Genomic DNA, 16,850 nt, shown 5'->3' on the forward strand with positions numbered 1-16,850 from the left:
ATGAATCATCTGTCTAGTCTCACTAAACTCCAAGGGACTTCTCCTGTGAACAGGGGGCTGAAACCTTGTCAGCCTCTGGATCCATAAAAAAGGGCAATATGTTACAAGGAGGCAGGTTATGGGATTTTCTGAGGAATCCCTAGCTTCCAAGTGCATAAACTTCTTCAATTCAGGAAAAAGAACCCTTTACCTCAAAAATCTTGAGAAATTTATTTTTCTAAATTGTGTACAGATGCTGATTGTATCAAATAAATTAACAGAAATATTAGCAATTTCCTATATCTGGCCACCCATTCATTGAAACTGGGATCACTTCTATTCCATGATTTCCCTAGAAGCACACACACATCCTCATACACATTAGAAGAAAGAAAATTCCTTCTTCTTGGGAAACACCTGCCTTGGGAATTCTTGACTGTGCAGCCTCTGAGCTGCTTGGGGCTGAGCATACAAATGGTGCAGTGACTCTTTTGGAAGTCACATTTGTCCCTGAAACTTCAGTCACCTGGAGACTGCATGCCTCATTGCCTGCAGCAGCTCAATCCTGACAGTGTGGAATGAGTTTAGAAATCTCATTTGAGCAACAAAATCTGAATTGAGAGTTTAAACAGTACTGTCTATTTAATGCCAGAATTATCATTCATGGAAACTTTTGCTGACTGGGGAATTTTTTCTTTTGCTATTGGGCTATTATAATAATCTTGCTTTGGTTTGGATTTAGTGTCTATGTGTGTGGCGGGGAAGAAATAACAGGACTCAGTTAACTACTACATCAGTTAGATGCACGTCTCCATTTGCACACAGAGACAATTCCTGCTTCTTTCCCTGTGCAAACACACATACACATAATTCCTGGAATTCTTACCCAATCATACGCACTGCTTTCAGACACACACTCGCAGGGCAGTGAAGCACAAACGCCCTACATGTCAAAATCAAGCAAGGCTGAAGATGTAAAGGCGTGGATATGGCACCAGGTGGGATGTGTAATCAGTAATAAGAAATACATCGAGCCCCAGAATGAAAAGAAATCCCCCAAATTGTTCAGGATTCCCCCTCCCCCTTCCATTCACTGATTTATTAACCCTGAACAAAGATGTAATTGCAGGGTCTCAGAAACAACTTTTTTTTTTTGGTCCATTTTTTTTTCTCATTTTTGGCATTTGTTTGGCTTTGAATTGCTTAATATCTAGTCATGCCATTTATTGCCTGTTTTCTTCACTCGGTTGCCCATCGTTCCCCACCGCCCCCCCAAAATGAAAGAAGCATCAGCTTCTGAGTCTTAAGGATGAGACCTCTGCATTTTCTTTGCTTGTTTAGGGCAAGAAATGAAGTGCTGCCTCTTTAATTGGCAGAAGCATGCAGGAGGAGCATACCTTTAATTTAGTGTTGGGATACCTCACTTGCACCCTGGCTGTTGTCTTATTGGAGACGGCAGCCTGCCTGAGATCCTCTAGCACTGAAATAATATCATCCAGCACGCATTTCTTATCCTGATTTCTCAACACACACAGATGGGAAAAAGTATAATTATAGCCCTTGTGGTTCACCTTCATTTCCAGCACGGCTCGGTGGGTCTGCAGGATCCCCTCAGCCTGGAGCAAAATATTGTCCCCGGGTGGGGAGAGGAGGATCACCCTGCCATACCTCCCGGGGGTGTGTAAGTCCGAATAGAGCTGGCTTTTGGACTGGTCCAGGGGGAAAAGGCTGCTGGCCAGGCTGCGCTCGATCTTGGCCAGGCTGTGGCTGGGAGCGACCAGGCGCTCCAGGTCGCCCTCGGGCTGGAAGCGGTTGAGCGCGCTGAGGCCGAAGGTGATGGTCAGGACTGCGGGCACGGTGAGGAAAAAGACCGGATGCCGGCTCACGCACAAGCCCAGCCTGTGGCAGAACGACTGGAGCCCTCTGCGAAGCACCTGCCGCAGCATCCTCCACCAAATCCAGCTCGCAGGCGCTCCCGGCCGTCTTAAAAAGCACATGTGACATGTGTAAGCGCCGGGCTACCCCGCTTCTCTCCACGCCCCCCCCGCGCCAGTCTCGTCCCCTCCGGGTCGGCCGCCCGCCCCCCAGCCGCCGCCTCCCCGCCGCCCCCCGCGCTCCCCGCGCCCCCGATCTCCCCCGCCGGGTCTTTCCCCGGCCCCACCTCCATGCGCTCCTACTACTCTTTCAAACACTGCAGCAAGTTGCAGCAAGGCGGGCAGACAGAGACCGCGCGCGCGGGGGCGGCCGGCGGGCGCTGCGAGGGCCCCGGGCCCACCCCTCCCCGCCGCCCCGGCCGCCTCCCGCGCCCCCTCCTCACCGCGTGAGCAGCGATCCCGCGCGCTAGCCCTTCATCTCGGTGCTGCAGTCCCCCGGTCTCCCTCGCTGGAGCTGGTTCCGCGCGGAGCGTCCCGCAGATGTGAATTTCCTCTCCGTCCCGGTGGGGTTCGGCGCCTAACGGGAACCATGTGGCTCGGTGTTGTAAGAAGCAGACATGTGCCCCACCAAGGGGGTGGGGGGCGGGAGGAGGGAGAAGGGAGGGCGGGAGCGGGGGACGGAGGGGGTGGGCAGCTCAGCGTTTCCTTTTTTCTAAGAGGCTAACAGTTATTTTTAGTTTTGTTTTCCCTCTTCCTCCTTCCCCTCCGGAGTGAATGGAAGAACAGACGGGGAAGGCGCCGCCGGCCCATTGGAGCGGTGGCGAAGGGGGGTGGCGGGGCGTGGAGGGAGGGACTCGAGGGCTTCCGGAGGAGGCAGCCTTTTCGCCCCTACAATTTCCCTGTGCTCTCTAATTCGGCTTGTCGGACCAAGAAAAGGAGCTGAGAGGATGATGCTGCATTTTTAACACACCACACAGCTTGCAAGGGATTTCCTTGCAAAGCCTTCCACGCTGTCTTTCCCCAGGCTGCAGAGACCCCATCTATTGGCGGTGCGTTGGGGCTCTAGGGATCCTTCCTTGCTCTGGTGATTGGAGAGGAGGCATTTGCCAATAGCGGTCGCCTGTGGCTTCGGGGTGTGTGTGTGTGTGTGTGTGTGTTGGAAGTGAAGATCCACAGTCAATATGTGGTTTCTCATAAAATATTGCATTCACTTCCGTACTTTTGAAGTTTAGGACCAAAAGTTCCTAAAACTGGTTTTAGTCTTTTTCTCCCATTTCCCCTTCTGCCCCTCATCCTTGAGGACTGAGAACCTATCTGATTTTTCCTCTCGGAGTGAAATTCCAGAAGCAAACGTTTTTGGGACGCCTAGCGCCTAGTTTTTGTTTGAAGAAAGAAGGTGAGCTAGGTAGAAGAGATACACATTGGGGTCAATTAATGTATAAAACCGGAGAAGGCAATGGCAACCCACTCCAGTCCTTTTGCCAGGAAAATCCCATGGACGGAGGAGCCTGGTAGGCTGCAGTCCATGGGGTCGCTAGGAGTCGGACACGACTGAGCGACTTCACTTTCACTTTTCACTTTCTTGCATTGGAGAAGGAAATGACAACCCACTCCAGTGTTCTTGCCTGGAGAATCCCAGGGACGGGGAAGCCTGGTGGGCTGCCCTATCTGGGATCACAGAGTCGGACATGACTGAAGTGACTTAGCAGCAGCAGCAGTGTAAAAAACTGTCACCTTCTCCATATGGAAAAGAAAACCTCCAGGTTCTCCCTCAATATATACCCTCCACAGTGTGAAGGTGAAGAACCTTTACCTGCAAATCAGATCAATTTCAAAAACGTTAAGAAATGTGTATATGTTGTTTCCTGTCTACTAAGACTTTCACAAATTCATGTTCTAGAAAGAATGGGAAGAAATTTTGAGGGCAGGTTCTAAAGTTTGATGATGAACTGGAGATTTGCTCTCCGAAATTTCTATTCTTTTTGCATTGACCTAATAGAGATAATTCCACTCACACTCTCTTAATTACATCCTTCACAGGATACTTAGAGATGCACCCATCAAAGCATACAAACTAGCCAAAGGATTTATCCACCTAATTGATGCCTTTATTTTTGTTAATGGATCTGTTCTTCAGTTGAGAGACCAAGGAGATAGGAGAGAGCTTAGAAACAGGATCACTACTAAAGATGGGGTTGCTCGTAAGAGTAAAGCAAACTCTTAGCCGTTAAAAATGGAAAGTGTTCTCCCTGACCATTCAGCTTGAATTCCTACCCAGGACAGAAATACTTTCTGTAATATTCTCAATGGTTCTCTATCCAGCCCAGGCTGCAAAACTCTCACAACTAAAAACTCACTAATTTTTCTAGGAACCATTCTGTGGTTAGACAGTTTTCTTAAGTTCAGCTAAACTCATTGTTCTCGAAACATTCATGGACTAGTACTTTTTCACTCACAAGAGTCCCCTGTGCATCCAACAGTCACTCTATGTAATGTATTCCTTTAGTGCCACGTGGTGGAGACTTGTTTTTGGCTATACAACAAAGAGGAAATGTATTTGCCTTCCGTTTTCTCCACCCTCTTCATTATATTAAGTATATTTGGCTGTATCACCTATGTGAAATTTTCTAAGAAATAGTCTTGTTGCAAAATATAGAAGAATAGATTTCAAGACTGGAATTTCACTTGATGTCAAGTAAGTTACTACTTTATGTTATGGATAAAGACATTTTGTAGATAAAGAACTGTAAAGTGACTTCAAGGCTACACTTAGAGTTACTTGCAGAGCTGACACCAGTGACTGGTCTTGGTCTGCTGTTTCTGGGCCCAGTGCATTTTCCCTGGCAGCTCTGGATCGGGCCCATTCCTCTCTTTCTCACAATGAGCAAAGAAGTCAGAATTGTTTCCTCTCTTCTTACTCTGTCCATTTTCCATACCTCCTTCCTCAGTAAATTCAGTAGGATTAAAGAAGAATAAGGGCTTCCCTAATGGCTCAGCAGAGAAAGAATCTGCCTGCAATGCAGGAGACACAGGAGATGTCTTCCTGGGGTCAGGAAGAGCCCCTGAAGGAGGAAATGGCAACCCACTCCGGTATTCTTGCTTGGAGAATCCTATGGACAGAGAAGCCTGGCAGGCTATAGTCCATAGGGTCTCAAAGAGTTGGACATGACTGAGCGACTAAGCACATGCACACAGAAGAATAAAGATAGTCAATAGATAATGGACTAAATAATTTTGGATACATCCCTAAGATGAACTACTTTGATATAAATACAAATTATATTGTAAGATTATAATGACATGAAAACAGGTAGTGACATAAAGTTTAAGTGAACAAGTATGTACAGGATGAAACCACTTTGAAAAATGAAGATAGACCCATTAAAAAAAAAAAAGGTTAAATTGCAAGATGATAGGATTAAGATGTGATTTTTTTTTTTTTTGAAAAAACAACTTCTAAATTTCAGAACTGCTTTCAGTATGGAAGAGTTATGAAAACAGGACACAGAGCGCTCTATCTCACATTCAGTTCCCTACTATCAATTTCTCACATTAGTATGGTACTTGCATGACAATTTATGAACCAATATTGATACATTATCTTTAACGGAAGTCCATACTTTATTCAGATTTTCTTCATTTTTACTAACATACATTTTTTTGGTCCAGAATCCCATTTAGGACATCACATTGCATTTGGTGGTCCTATTGCCTTAGTTTCCTCTTGGCTGTGATAGTTCTCAAACTTTCTTCCTTTTTTGATGACGTTGATAGATTTCAGGAGTACTGGTCACATACTTTGTAAAATGTCCCTTACCTGGAAACTGTCTGATTTTTTTTTTTTCCCCACGATTAGACTGGGGTAAGGAGTTTTGTTGAAGAAGAATACAGAGGTGAAGTGCCGCTTCCATTACAGCTTGTGGAGGGTACATTCTATCAATGTGGCTTGTCACTACGGATGTGAACCTTGAATACCCTACCTGAAGTAGTGCTTGTTAGGTTTTTCTGCTTTTTAAAGTTACTCTTCTTCCATTTGCCTTTCCACACTGTATTCTCTGGAAGTCTATATGTACAGCCTACACTTAAGGAGTGGGAGTTATGGTCTACCTCCCTCCTCCTTGAGATTGGAGTCTCCATAGGTTATTTGGAATTTTTCTATATGGAATACTTGTCTGTTCTATTCTGTTCATTTAGTCCATATTTTGTATCAATACAGACTCATGGATATTTCAGAAGAGTTCTTTTATATTTTGGGCTATAATTTTGATATTACTTTGTTACCCAAATTGTTCCAGTTTTGGTTATAGGGAGCTCCTTTGACATATCCCATTATTGTGGGATACCTCTTTAAAAAGTATTCCTTATTTTCTGGCACTGTAAGATACCCCAGGCTCATCTTCTCTCTTTGCTGCCCCAGTTCTAAAATCATCCATTTTTCCAAGGAGCCGTGGTTCATTTTATTGTACGGTGGTAATAGAAACAAAGATCTGGGTACCTTATGTGCTGCTTGTTCTTGGGATGTTATTGCTTCTAAGCCCTCTAAGCTGACAGAGAAAGGAAATACATGGGTCTTTACTAATCCCTGTATGTGTGTATATATAGAGTTCTTTATATAACTCTCTGTATCTATTTTAAGCTAAATATGAGTTTATACTTACGTCTCCAGCTATAATCTATTGCAAGATGGATAACTGTAGCCTCTTCCCCTTGCTTACCTGTAACTTCACCCACCAACAATGAGACACTGGCTCTGTGGGAAAATTTGAAATCACAGTGCTATAATGAAAGCATACTAACTTTTAATTAGAAAAAAAAATATTTAAGAGAAAGAAGAAAAGTATGGTTTCTTAATTTCAATTTTATGAAAAGTTAATGCCAAATACCATTATGGAAGAAAAGCATGGTTTTTAATATTGATACTGTTAAAAGCTAATGCCAAATATCATATTAGAAAGATAAATTATATGCCAAAATTAAAGGAGATGTTAGCAATATTCTAGATCCACCTACAGGTTAATTTGTGCTAAACCATCCAGTGGATACCAGTTGTGTGATAATTCTATTGATTATTAATTCTATTGATAATTAATTGATTATATTCTTTGCAGCCAAAGATGGAGAAGCTGTATACAGTTAGCAAAAACAAGACCAGGAGCTGACTGTGGCTCAGATCCGTTCCGTTCCGTCGCTCAGTCGTGTCCGACTCTTTGCGACCCCGTGGACTGTAGCCTACCAGGCTTCTCCGTCCATGGGATTCTCCAGACAAGAATACTGGAGTGGGTTACCGTTTCCTTCTCCAGGGGTTCTTCCCGACCCAGGGATCAAACCCGGGTCTTCCGTATTGGAGGCAGACGCTTTAACCTCTGAGCCACCAGGGAAGCCCGTGGCTCAGATCATGAACTCCTTATTGCCAAATTCAGACTTAAACTGAAGAAAGTAGGGAAAACCACTAGACCATTCAGATATGACCTCAATCAAATCCCTTATGATTATAACGTGGAAGTGAGGAATAGATTTAATGGACTAGATCTGATAGATAGAGTGCCTGATGAACTCTGAACGGAGGTTCATGACATTGTACAGGAGACAGGGACCAAGACCATCCCCATGGAAAAGAAATGCAAAAAAGCAAAATGGCTGTCTGAGGAGGCCTTACAAATAGCTGTGAAAAGAAGACAGGTGAAAGGCAAAGGAGAAAAGGAAAGATATAAGCATCTGAATGCAGTGTTCCAAAGAATAGCAAGGAGAGATAAGAAAGCCTTCCTCAGTGATCAGTGCAAAGAAATAGAGGAAAACAACAGAATAGGAAAAACAAGAGATCTTTTCAAGAAAATTAGAGATTCCAAGGGAACATTTCGTGCAAAGATGGGCTCAATAAAGGACAGAAATGATATGGACCTAACAGAAGCAGAAAATATTAAGAAGAGGTGGCAAGAATACACAGAAGAACTGTACAGAAAAGATCTTCACGACCAAGATAGTCACGATAACGTGATCACTGACCTAGAGCCAGACATCTTGGAATGTGAAGTCAAGTGGGCCTTAGAAAGCATCACTATGAACAAAGCTAGTGCAGGTGATGGAATTCCAGTTGAGCTATTTCAAATCTTGAAAGATGATGCTGTGAAAGTACTGCACTCAATATGCCAGCAAATTTGGAAAACTCAGCAGTGGCCACAGGACTGGAAAAGGTCAGTTTTCATTCCAATCCCAAAGAAAGGGAATGCCAAAGAATGCTCAAACTACCACACAATTGCACTCATCTTACACGCTAGCAAAGTGATGCTCAAAATTCTCCAAGCCAGGCTTCAGCAATATGTGAACCGTGAACTCCCAGATGTTCAAGCAGGTTTTAGAAAAGGCAGAGGCACCAGAGATCAAATTGTCAATATCCGCTGGATCATGGAGAAAGCAAGAGAGTTCCAGAAGAGCATCTATTTCTGCTTCATTGACTATGCCAAAGCCTTTGACTGTGTGGATCACAGTAAACTGTGGAGAATTCTGAAAGAGGTGGGAATACCAGACCACCTGACCTGCCTCTTGAGAAACCTGTATGCAGGTCAGGAAGCAACAGTCAGAACTGGACATGGAACAACAGACTGGTTCCAAATAGGAAAAGGAGTGCGTCAAGGCTGTATATTGTCACCTTGCTTATTTAACTTATATGCAGAGTACATCATGAGGAACGCTGGGCTGGAAGAAGCACAAGCTGGAATCAAGATTGCTGGGAGAAATATCAATAATCTCAGATATGCTGATGACACTACCCTTATGGCAGAAAGTGAAGAGGAACTCAAAAGCCTCTTGATGAAAGTGAAAGAGGAGAGTGAAAAGGTTGGCTTGAAGCTCAACATTCAGAAAACAAAGATCATGGCATCTGGTCCCATCACTTCATGGGAAATAGATGGAAAAACAGTGGAAACAGTTTCAGACTTAATTTTTTTGGGCTCCAAAATCACTGCAGATGTTGACTGCAGCCATGAAATTAAAAGACGCTTACTCCTTGGAAGGAAAGTTATGACCAACCTTGATAATATGTTAAAAAGCAGAGACATTACTTTGCCAACAAAGGTCCGTCTAGTCAAGGCAATGGTTTTTCCCGTGGTCATGTATGGATGTGAGAGTTGGACTGTGAAGAAAGCTGATTGCAGGAGAATTGATGCTTTTGAACTGTGGTGTTGGAGAAGACTCTTGAGAGTCCCTTGTACTGCAAGGAGATCCAACCAGTCCATTCTAAGGGAGATCGATTCTGGGTGTTCATTGGAAGGACTGATGCTAAAGCTGAGACTGCAATACTTTGGCCACCTCATGCAACGAGTTGACTCACTGGAAAAGACTCTGATGCTGGGAAGGGTTGGGGGCGGGAGGAGAAGGGGACGACCGAGGATGAGATGGCTGGATGGCATCACCGACTCTGTGGACTTGAGTCTGAGTGAACTCTGGGAGTTGGTGATGGACAGGGAGGCCTGGCGTGCTTGATTCATGGGGTCGCAGAGAGTCGGACACGACTGAGCGACTGAACTGAACTGAACTGAACTGATAATTCTATGAATCTGATGTAAAATAAAGCTTAGTATAAAGGTGAAAGTAGTGCACTTAGGGACCAGGCAGTAATAACACAATAATCTATACTCTTTGGTTCATACAGGATTTGTCTTTTCTGATATATCTTGGTCAAGGTGAAATTTCAAGACTTGGAACCAAGTCAGATTTTATCCACTTGTCCTTTTGTAGGTTAGGATACCAGAAGGAGGTGAACTTGGACACAGAATGGTTGAGTTCTAGGTCAGCTCTACAAGTTACTTCATGGATATTTGGGGCAGGATACTAAATCTCTGAGCCTCAGGTTGTCCTTATTTATAAACCTAGATTATATTAACCTACTTGCTCACTTCAGTCATATCACTGTTCACCAAAACTGTGTAACTCTGCTGAATTAATTAATACTGTAATAAGAGCAATTGTAGCAAATAAAAAACTAAAACTCATCCGTGTAAAACAGTTAAAGTTTATATCTCATTAAAGATTAACAGTCTATTTTGGATTTTCCTGCTGAGCAGAACAGGTAGAAGACAGAGGCCTGTTTCCACGGAGCACTCATCTGCCTTTAACTCATGGCTCCCAAGGTCATTCCGAAGGCCATTTTCTAGCTAGCCAGCTGGATGGGGGAGAGAGCCTGGAAGGGCACATCTGGAAGGTTTATGGCTCAGTCTGGAAAGAGGCATACATCACGTCCTCTTATATCCCTCCGATTAGTCACAAGAGAAGCTGAATGATGCAGGTCAGTTGTGTATCAAGGGAGAAGAGATGGGTATGACGATCATGGTGCCAACCCTCTCACCCCTTTCCTGGAATCTCTTGCCCTAAACCCCTGTTATGCATTCAAGGTGAACATCTGGCACCCTTTGCCATTTCACAGAAGACTCATTGCTCTGCACTGCCAGCAATGCTGGCTTTGGGTCTTGAAGAAAATACTCAAAATTGATCTCCTGTGATGGCTTTAAGGAACTTTCTTCAGCTTTCCCACCCTCTTGGTAAGGCTGGTTGTATCCAGAAAAAGCATGTCTGAGAGGGAAATTTTAGAGGCAGTTTTGGTCTTTTATCATGTTGGATATTTCCAGTCGCAACTAGTTTAATAACATTCCTTCCACATAACAAGATGTCCAGAAGAATGGCAGGTATAGAACTGGTTAATTTGGGTTCTAGGGTGTCAGTCGGAATCCCAGTCTTTTTCTTCTCATTCTGCTTTGCACTTTGCATCCATCATGCTGAGTTGTTCAGTCATCTCCCACTCTTTTGCAACTCCATGGACTGTAGCCTGTCAGGCTTCTATGGGATTTTTCAGGCAAGAGTACTGGAGTGGGCCTCCATCTCCTTCTCCAGGAGATCTTCCTGACCCAGGGATTGAACCCATGTCTCCTATGTCTCCTGCATTGCAGGTGGATTTACTGAGCCATTGGGGAAGTTCATTCTGCTTTACCCATCCCTAGAGCATGGGCTCCAAGCTCCTGCTGACTCTATGGGCCATATATACAGGCAAAACAAGATCCCAAAGAAAAGGAAGCCAACTCTTTTAATCTCTTCTAAGAGTGAGGAACTGTTTCCCAGAAGACCATCATCTAAATCAGTCACTGGTGAGAGGAATAATAACAGTAATGGACTTAGACCAATCTGGACTCACACTGTGGCTGGGAAAGGGGCGAGCCACCTCTCTGAGCACTTCCCCAAATGAAAGTTTATGTGGGGTTTATTTTGTTAGTTTGTTTTGTGTTGTTGCTTTATTTTAAGCAAAGGTTTTTTTTTTATTTGTTTTTAGGAAGAAGTATGGTGTGATGGCAGGGATGTTTGAATGTGGAGCATCTGACACTAACTTTGGTGCTGAGTTTTTCTGTGTGGAGGAAATTATTTTGGGGGGACCACATTTTCTAAATGGAAATTAGAGCTATAATCTAACAAAGGAATTGTTTTTCTGGTTTGAAATTTATTTATGCTAAAAAACTGTGTATACAAAGAATATTTGGTATCTTAAAATTGCCTTCGTTTAAATAGGATACAGACAGATGTTACTCTCCTAGAAAATTCACTGTCTCTGATCACCATATCTGCATAGGATGAAACTGACTGACCCAGGTGTCTGTGCAGACATCTTGCCCTAGTAAAAATTATAAGGAGTTCAGACAGGGTTTGCATTAATTGATAACCCAAATATTTTCACATATGATTGTGCATCAAATGTGGCGGTGTTCCATCTCACTTCTATGTTGTTGCACCCTGTATGCTTAAAACCTAAAATAAAAACTGTTCTCATTCTAACAATAAAATATCCACACTACACATTCAAAAAAGGAACAGAAGGCTGTAGACATCCACTTTCTACCATTTATAAATAAATCATCAAGTCTACTTTTGCCAGAACTATTATTTTCTTATGGTGGAACACGAGTAAAGTTCTGGAGAAGATTTCATGCAGCAAGGTTCTGCTTTTGTCTTAGTTGTTAGTTAGTTTCTTCTGCTTAACTGCTGTATCACCTTGGTCAAATCATTAAATGTCCATATGCCTACAATTTATTTTTGTAAATTAAATTTTATAATTGAGCTAAAGAGATGTTTATTTCACTCCAGGTTTGATGCCTCCATTCTTTTGGAACTTGAGTTCATGGGGTTCATTTTCTAGGTTTGCTCCATCTTAACAAATGTAACCTCTGATTTCCAAGTCTCAGTTTACCTTTCCTGGTTATTATTGGGGCCTCCCTGGTGGCTCAGAAGGTAAAGAATCTGCCTGCAATGCAAGAGATCTGGGTTTGATCCCAGGTCAGGAATATTCCCTGAAGAGGGAAATGGCTACCCAGTCCAGTATTCTTGTCTAGAGAATTCCATACTATTGACACAATATCAAATACAGAATCTCTGAGGGTGGGGAGTAGCCCAGCATACAAGGAGAACACAAGCTTTGCCATGGGTCTAGAAAAAGATAGATGGAGGCTGGAAAAATACTTAGAATACTCTGGCCACAGGGGAGTAGCTGGACTGGAGATTAAAAACTGCCTGCCAAAATACAGTTAGTGCAGAGTCTTACTGGATCAGTGCACAAAGATGACATTCTTCTTTGTACACAGTCAATTTTCAGCCATTTAAATACACATTTTCTAACTTAGGTAGACGTAGACTACACTCTTTTTTTAAAAGCATTTTTAAATTTAATTTTGCTTTTTCTAAAATAAATCCAAATGTAGTACACTTCTGCTCTACAAAGATTGAAGAATTTCCTACACATTTTCCCTTCCCTCCTTTTTCCTCTCTTTTACCCTCCCTCCCTTCCTCTCAATATGAATTCTGTTTGCTCAAATATTCCTACCAAGGCCTTCTACAAATTATTCTAAAAAATATCTCTTTCTTCCAGACGAACTCAGGAGGCTGTTACTGACATGTTATTTGTTGAAAAGTTATACATTTTCTGAAAGACTTGAGTTTAAATTTGAAATGGGTTGTTGGTTTCCAAAGTGTGAAGTGTTAGTCGCTCAGTCGTGTCCGACTCTTTTCAACACCTTGAACTGTAGCCAGAAAGATTCCTCTGTCCATGGAATTCTGCAGGCAAGAATACTGGAGTGGGGATCTTCCTGACTCAGGGATTGAACCTGGGTCTCCCACATTGCAGGCAGACTTTTTTGCCCTCAGAGTCACCAGGGAAGCCCTGAACTGGGCTTTTTTTGGTGTTACTGCCCCCAGGGAGAAACCTGTTCTTAAAGGACCAGCGGTCATTAACTACTGTGCTCATCACTTTCAGGCCTGACTTGAAAATCACTCCTATTCCCTGATAAGGCAGTTCTCCCATCAGATCTTGGCAAACTTATTTTGTGAAGCCATTTGCTGAGTGGAAGTGGACATCCTATTTGCCAGGGAAGAGAGGTTCTACTAGGGAAGCAGTAGGATGTTGCCCCTTGATAGAGCTCCACCTTTACTATTGTCATGTAAATATTGCATCAAATAGCAATGCTGATGCCACTGTAAAGAAAACAGCAGCAGATGACAGCAACACTTCCTGTCTCTGGTTAACAGCAGCCTTTGTTCAGTGGATGCAGGAGAAAGAGACTCCCTTCCTTTGCAGGAAGGGTGTGGTACAGTGGGAATGGCCTAACTCAGCAGAAAGGATTTTTACCACTGACATTGTTTAGAATGACAGTATATGGTGATAATAAGATACAGACAAGGCTTTAATCAGTCTTATTATTTCTTTCAGTTTTGTACAGCCAGTGCTATTACTGCCTACGTTTCGATGGAGGGCTTCCACCACTCTGCCCTCTTCCCATGCCTGGTAAACCACTGCTTCCTGGAATTACAACTGTGATTTCTGAGCAAGTCCCTACTTTGCGTATTCAATGCAACATATTTCTGAAAATATTGGGGTGGCACATTTGGGATCATAATATGGAAGACTGAGTTGCACTATTCATATGATTGAAACCCGCATCCCTTGGCTGATTCCCCATCTCCCCACCTCCCACAATGGTGTGGAGATTGAAGGGAGAGACACAAAAGAGCCTCACTCCTGGTGCATCAGGACCTGTGTATGACTTAATTTCAAATAGAGTTTTCATGCTGGGGAAAACAGATTTCTTCAGAAAAGAAATATAAGTGAAATGGCATTAGACATCAGATAAACTCAAACTATTTATAAGTGTGCTTGACATTCAAAAATTTGGTCTTCAGCCTGTCAAACAAAGTGAGGAATTCCTCTGTGACCTTTGGGAAAGATTCAGCCTTTTAGCTAGGTAAAGCCATGTCAACAAAATGAATTCATATTCAAATAGGAAAATAACAGAGTTTCATATGACCATTTACCTGTTCTACATAAACAGTCACACATGTCCATAAAACATATAGACTAAACATCGGGAGATTTAGTTATCTTGTTGACATAGGCAAAATCAATAGACGTTTATAGAAACTGTGATGAAACCTTTTTCTGTGAGCCCTCATCTTTGGCAAAGTACCCCTCCTTTGCTGTGCAGCTATAAAATTTAGTACAGTCTGTCTTCTATTGTATTGAAATAATCAATATTGCCCTCCTACATACATTGCAGTCTTCATAAGGGCAATGACTGCTACCCACTGATCTTGCACCCTCAGTTTTTAGCAGGATACCTGGCATATAATAACCATGTAGTAGCATAATAGCTACTTAACTCATTCCAGAAAGGCTCTTCCAATCAGTGAAAGGCACTAACATAGTTAGGACAGGTATACAGACAATATTTGATCCAGAGATTTGGTCCTTGTGGCTGATGACATAGGTCTGTACTCCTGTTTGTCTGTGTCCATTGTCCATTTGCCTTTTATCCCCAAGTATCTCTGTTTGGCCTTCCTAACTGCCCTGTCACTAGCCTCAGCTCTCCTCATTTTATCAGATTGTCTGAGTCTTGGAGCTTACCTTTCTTTTTCTCAGTGTTGTGCTTTTCTGATAACTGTTTCTGTTTTTGGTGATTTTCAGAATCTAAACAACATTCATTATAGCTGGAGTGTAAATTCAACGGCAGCAGTTGCAAGAGATGAAGCTGAAGGAATGGTCGGGTGTAAGAACATAAAGAGGCTGGAAACTCGGTTCGTGCACTGACTGAAGAGTTAATGAATAACAAAAATGTGCAAAACTTCCTCTGCAAACTGGACAGGATGGCTACTGTCACCCAGTGCTTACATTGTAAGGGGAGCAAACGGGTTGGAGCTTCTTTCTTAGAGCCATGTGGGGGCTACTGAAGTGTTGTGGAAACAGATTGGGTTTTTAGAGCACAGCTCTGCTGCAGTGTATACAGTGAGCTGGATGGCGCAAGAGTGAAGAGGAAGCCAAAGTAGTTATTTGAGTCAATGACAAGAGCATGCTAGACCAAGGTAATAGGAACAGGGATATTAAGGAATGAAATGATTTGTGGGTCCCTTCCAAGTGAAAATAGATATAATTTGGTGCTGGATTAAATGTGGATGTGTACACTGGAAAGAGAGAGTATACCTCCTCAATGCAGCTACAAAGATAAGCATAAAAACAGTGGCAGCAATGTTGAGTCCTGCCCCAGGCCACAGGTGTGGGGTCTTATACCAAAGTCACAGAAGCGGATCCCAGAACCAAGGATACCTCCAAAGCTAATCAAGCCCCTTTGTAATAGTTGCCCAAAGCCCCTGAACATCCCTACCAGGCTTCCTGACTCCAAATTAGGCCAAGATGCCCACTTCATGAAACACCCAAAGCTCCCCAGTCACCTAACACAAACCTTCCAGCAGGAATTTTCTTTGTCTCAAGGCTATAAAAATTGGCTATTAACTCATGAAAACTGTCGACTCTCCCTGGCCTGTCAGGAGTTGTCAGCCCACTGCGCTCACAGTGCTCACTTTATCTCTGCCCTTTGTTCTTAATAAACTCACTCCCTTCTGCAGTACCCTGTGTCTGGAAATTCTCTTCCAACCCGTGCTCAGACTTCCCCAACAACTCTTTCCTTGCAGTTTTACAGGTGATGGCAGTACACGTAATGGGTATCTGGCCTCTGGGTGGACACATATGGTTCAAATCCCTCAGACCTCTTTTCTTCCTTCTTCTAGTGATATTACTTTGGCCAAGATATTTACTAACCACTCTGAGTGTTTGCCATTTTATCTGTAACAGTGGGATAATACAAGTTCATACCTCAGGTGCTAGCGTTCAGATAAAGTAAATACTGAATGCAAATATTCAAATACATTAATAGAAGGATGCAGGTTTGTGTAGAGTTATATGAGAATTATTAGATGTGCTTCTTGCCTTCAAGTACTTAAGTAAGGTGAAAGGAACTACATAATTACTTGAAAGTAAAACAGATAAATTCATTTAAAAGTTGTATCTAAGTGTCTGTATAGAGATAAGTTTAGATATTATTTATAAGACTGCAGATACTTGGAAGGATGTAGTTTAAGGGGCAACGTTTACCTTAATAGGCATAGAGCCTTGGCTATGTTGAATGTTTCAGTTCAGTTCAGTTCAGTTCAGTCGCTCAGTCGTGTCCGACTCTCCGCGACCCCATGAATCACAGCACGCCAGGCCTCCCTGTCCATCACCAACTCCCGGAGTACACTCAAACTCATGTCCACAGAGTCGGTGATGGCATCCAGCCATCTCATTCTCCGTCGTCCCCTTCTCCTCCCGCCCCCAACCTTTCCCAGCATCAGAGTCTTTTCCAGTGAGTCAACTCGTCGCATGAGGTGGCCAAAGTATTGCAGTTTTAGCTTTAGCATCAGTCCCTCCAATGAACACCCAGGACTGATCTCCTTTAGAATGGACTGGTTGGATCTCCTTGCAGTCCAAGGGACTCTCAAGAGTCTTCTCCAGCACCACAGTTCAAAAGCATCAATTCTTCGGTGATCAGCTTTCTTCACAGTCCAACTCTCACATCCATACATGACCGCTGGAAAAACCATAGCCTTGACTAGACGGACCTTTGTCGGCAAAGTAATGTCTCTGCTTTTTAATATGCTATT

General features: G+C 43.1%; 2 protein-coding genes across 3 annotated transcripts in view; one reads left to right on the top strand and one right to left on the bottom strand.

Moving 5' to 3' along the window:
- Window positions 1-2,421, bottom strand: part of PTCHD4 (patched domain containing 4) — a 210,016-nt gene extending 207,595 nt beyond the window's left edge. Inside the window, exons 1-2 of one of the 2 annotated variants that reach the window (XM_088831183.1) lie at window positions 2,297-2,421; window positions 1,551-1,962 (exon numbers count right to left, since the gene is read on the bottom strand). In XM_088831183.1, coding sequence (XP_088687309.1) covers window positions 1,551-1,925 — 375 coding nt within the window. In that variant the 5' untranslated portion in view covers window positions 1,926-1,962; window positions 2,297-2,421. Of the gene's footprint in view, window positions 1-1,550; window positions 1,977-2,296 lie in introns of those variants that run through there. The other variant, XM_055406341.2, reaches the window with a different exon arrangement.
- On the top strand, window positions 1,982-15,758 carry LOC148774127 (uncharacterized). Its single transcript, XM_088831238.1, has 4 exons — window positions 1,982-1,985; window positions 2,033-2,457; window positions 13,591-13,665; window positions 14,842-15,758. Exons 1-4 carry the CDS (start codon window positions 1,982-1,984, stop codon window positions 14,962-14,964), a joined length of 627 nt encoding a protein of 208 aa, XP_088687364.1. The 3' UTR covers window positions 14,965-15,758.
- The last annotated feature ends 1,092 nt before the right edge of the window (window positions 15,759-16,850 follow it).

Source organism: Moschus berezovskii, chromosome 23 (assembly GCF_049115385.1).
Source record: "Moschus berezovskii isolate FMDL1 chromosome 23, NW_MosBer_1.0, whole genome shotgun sequence".
Lineage (NCBI taxonomy): Eukaryota > Metazoa > Chordata > Mammalia > Artiodactyla > Moschidae > Moschus > Moschus berezovskii.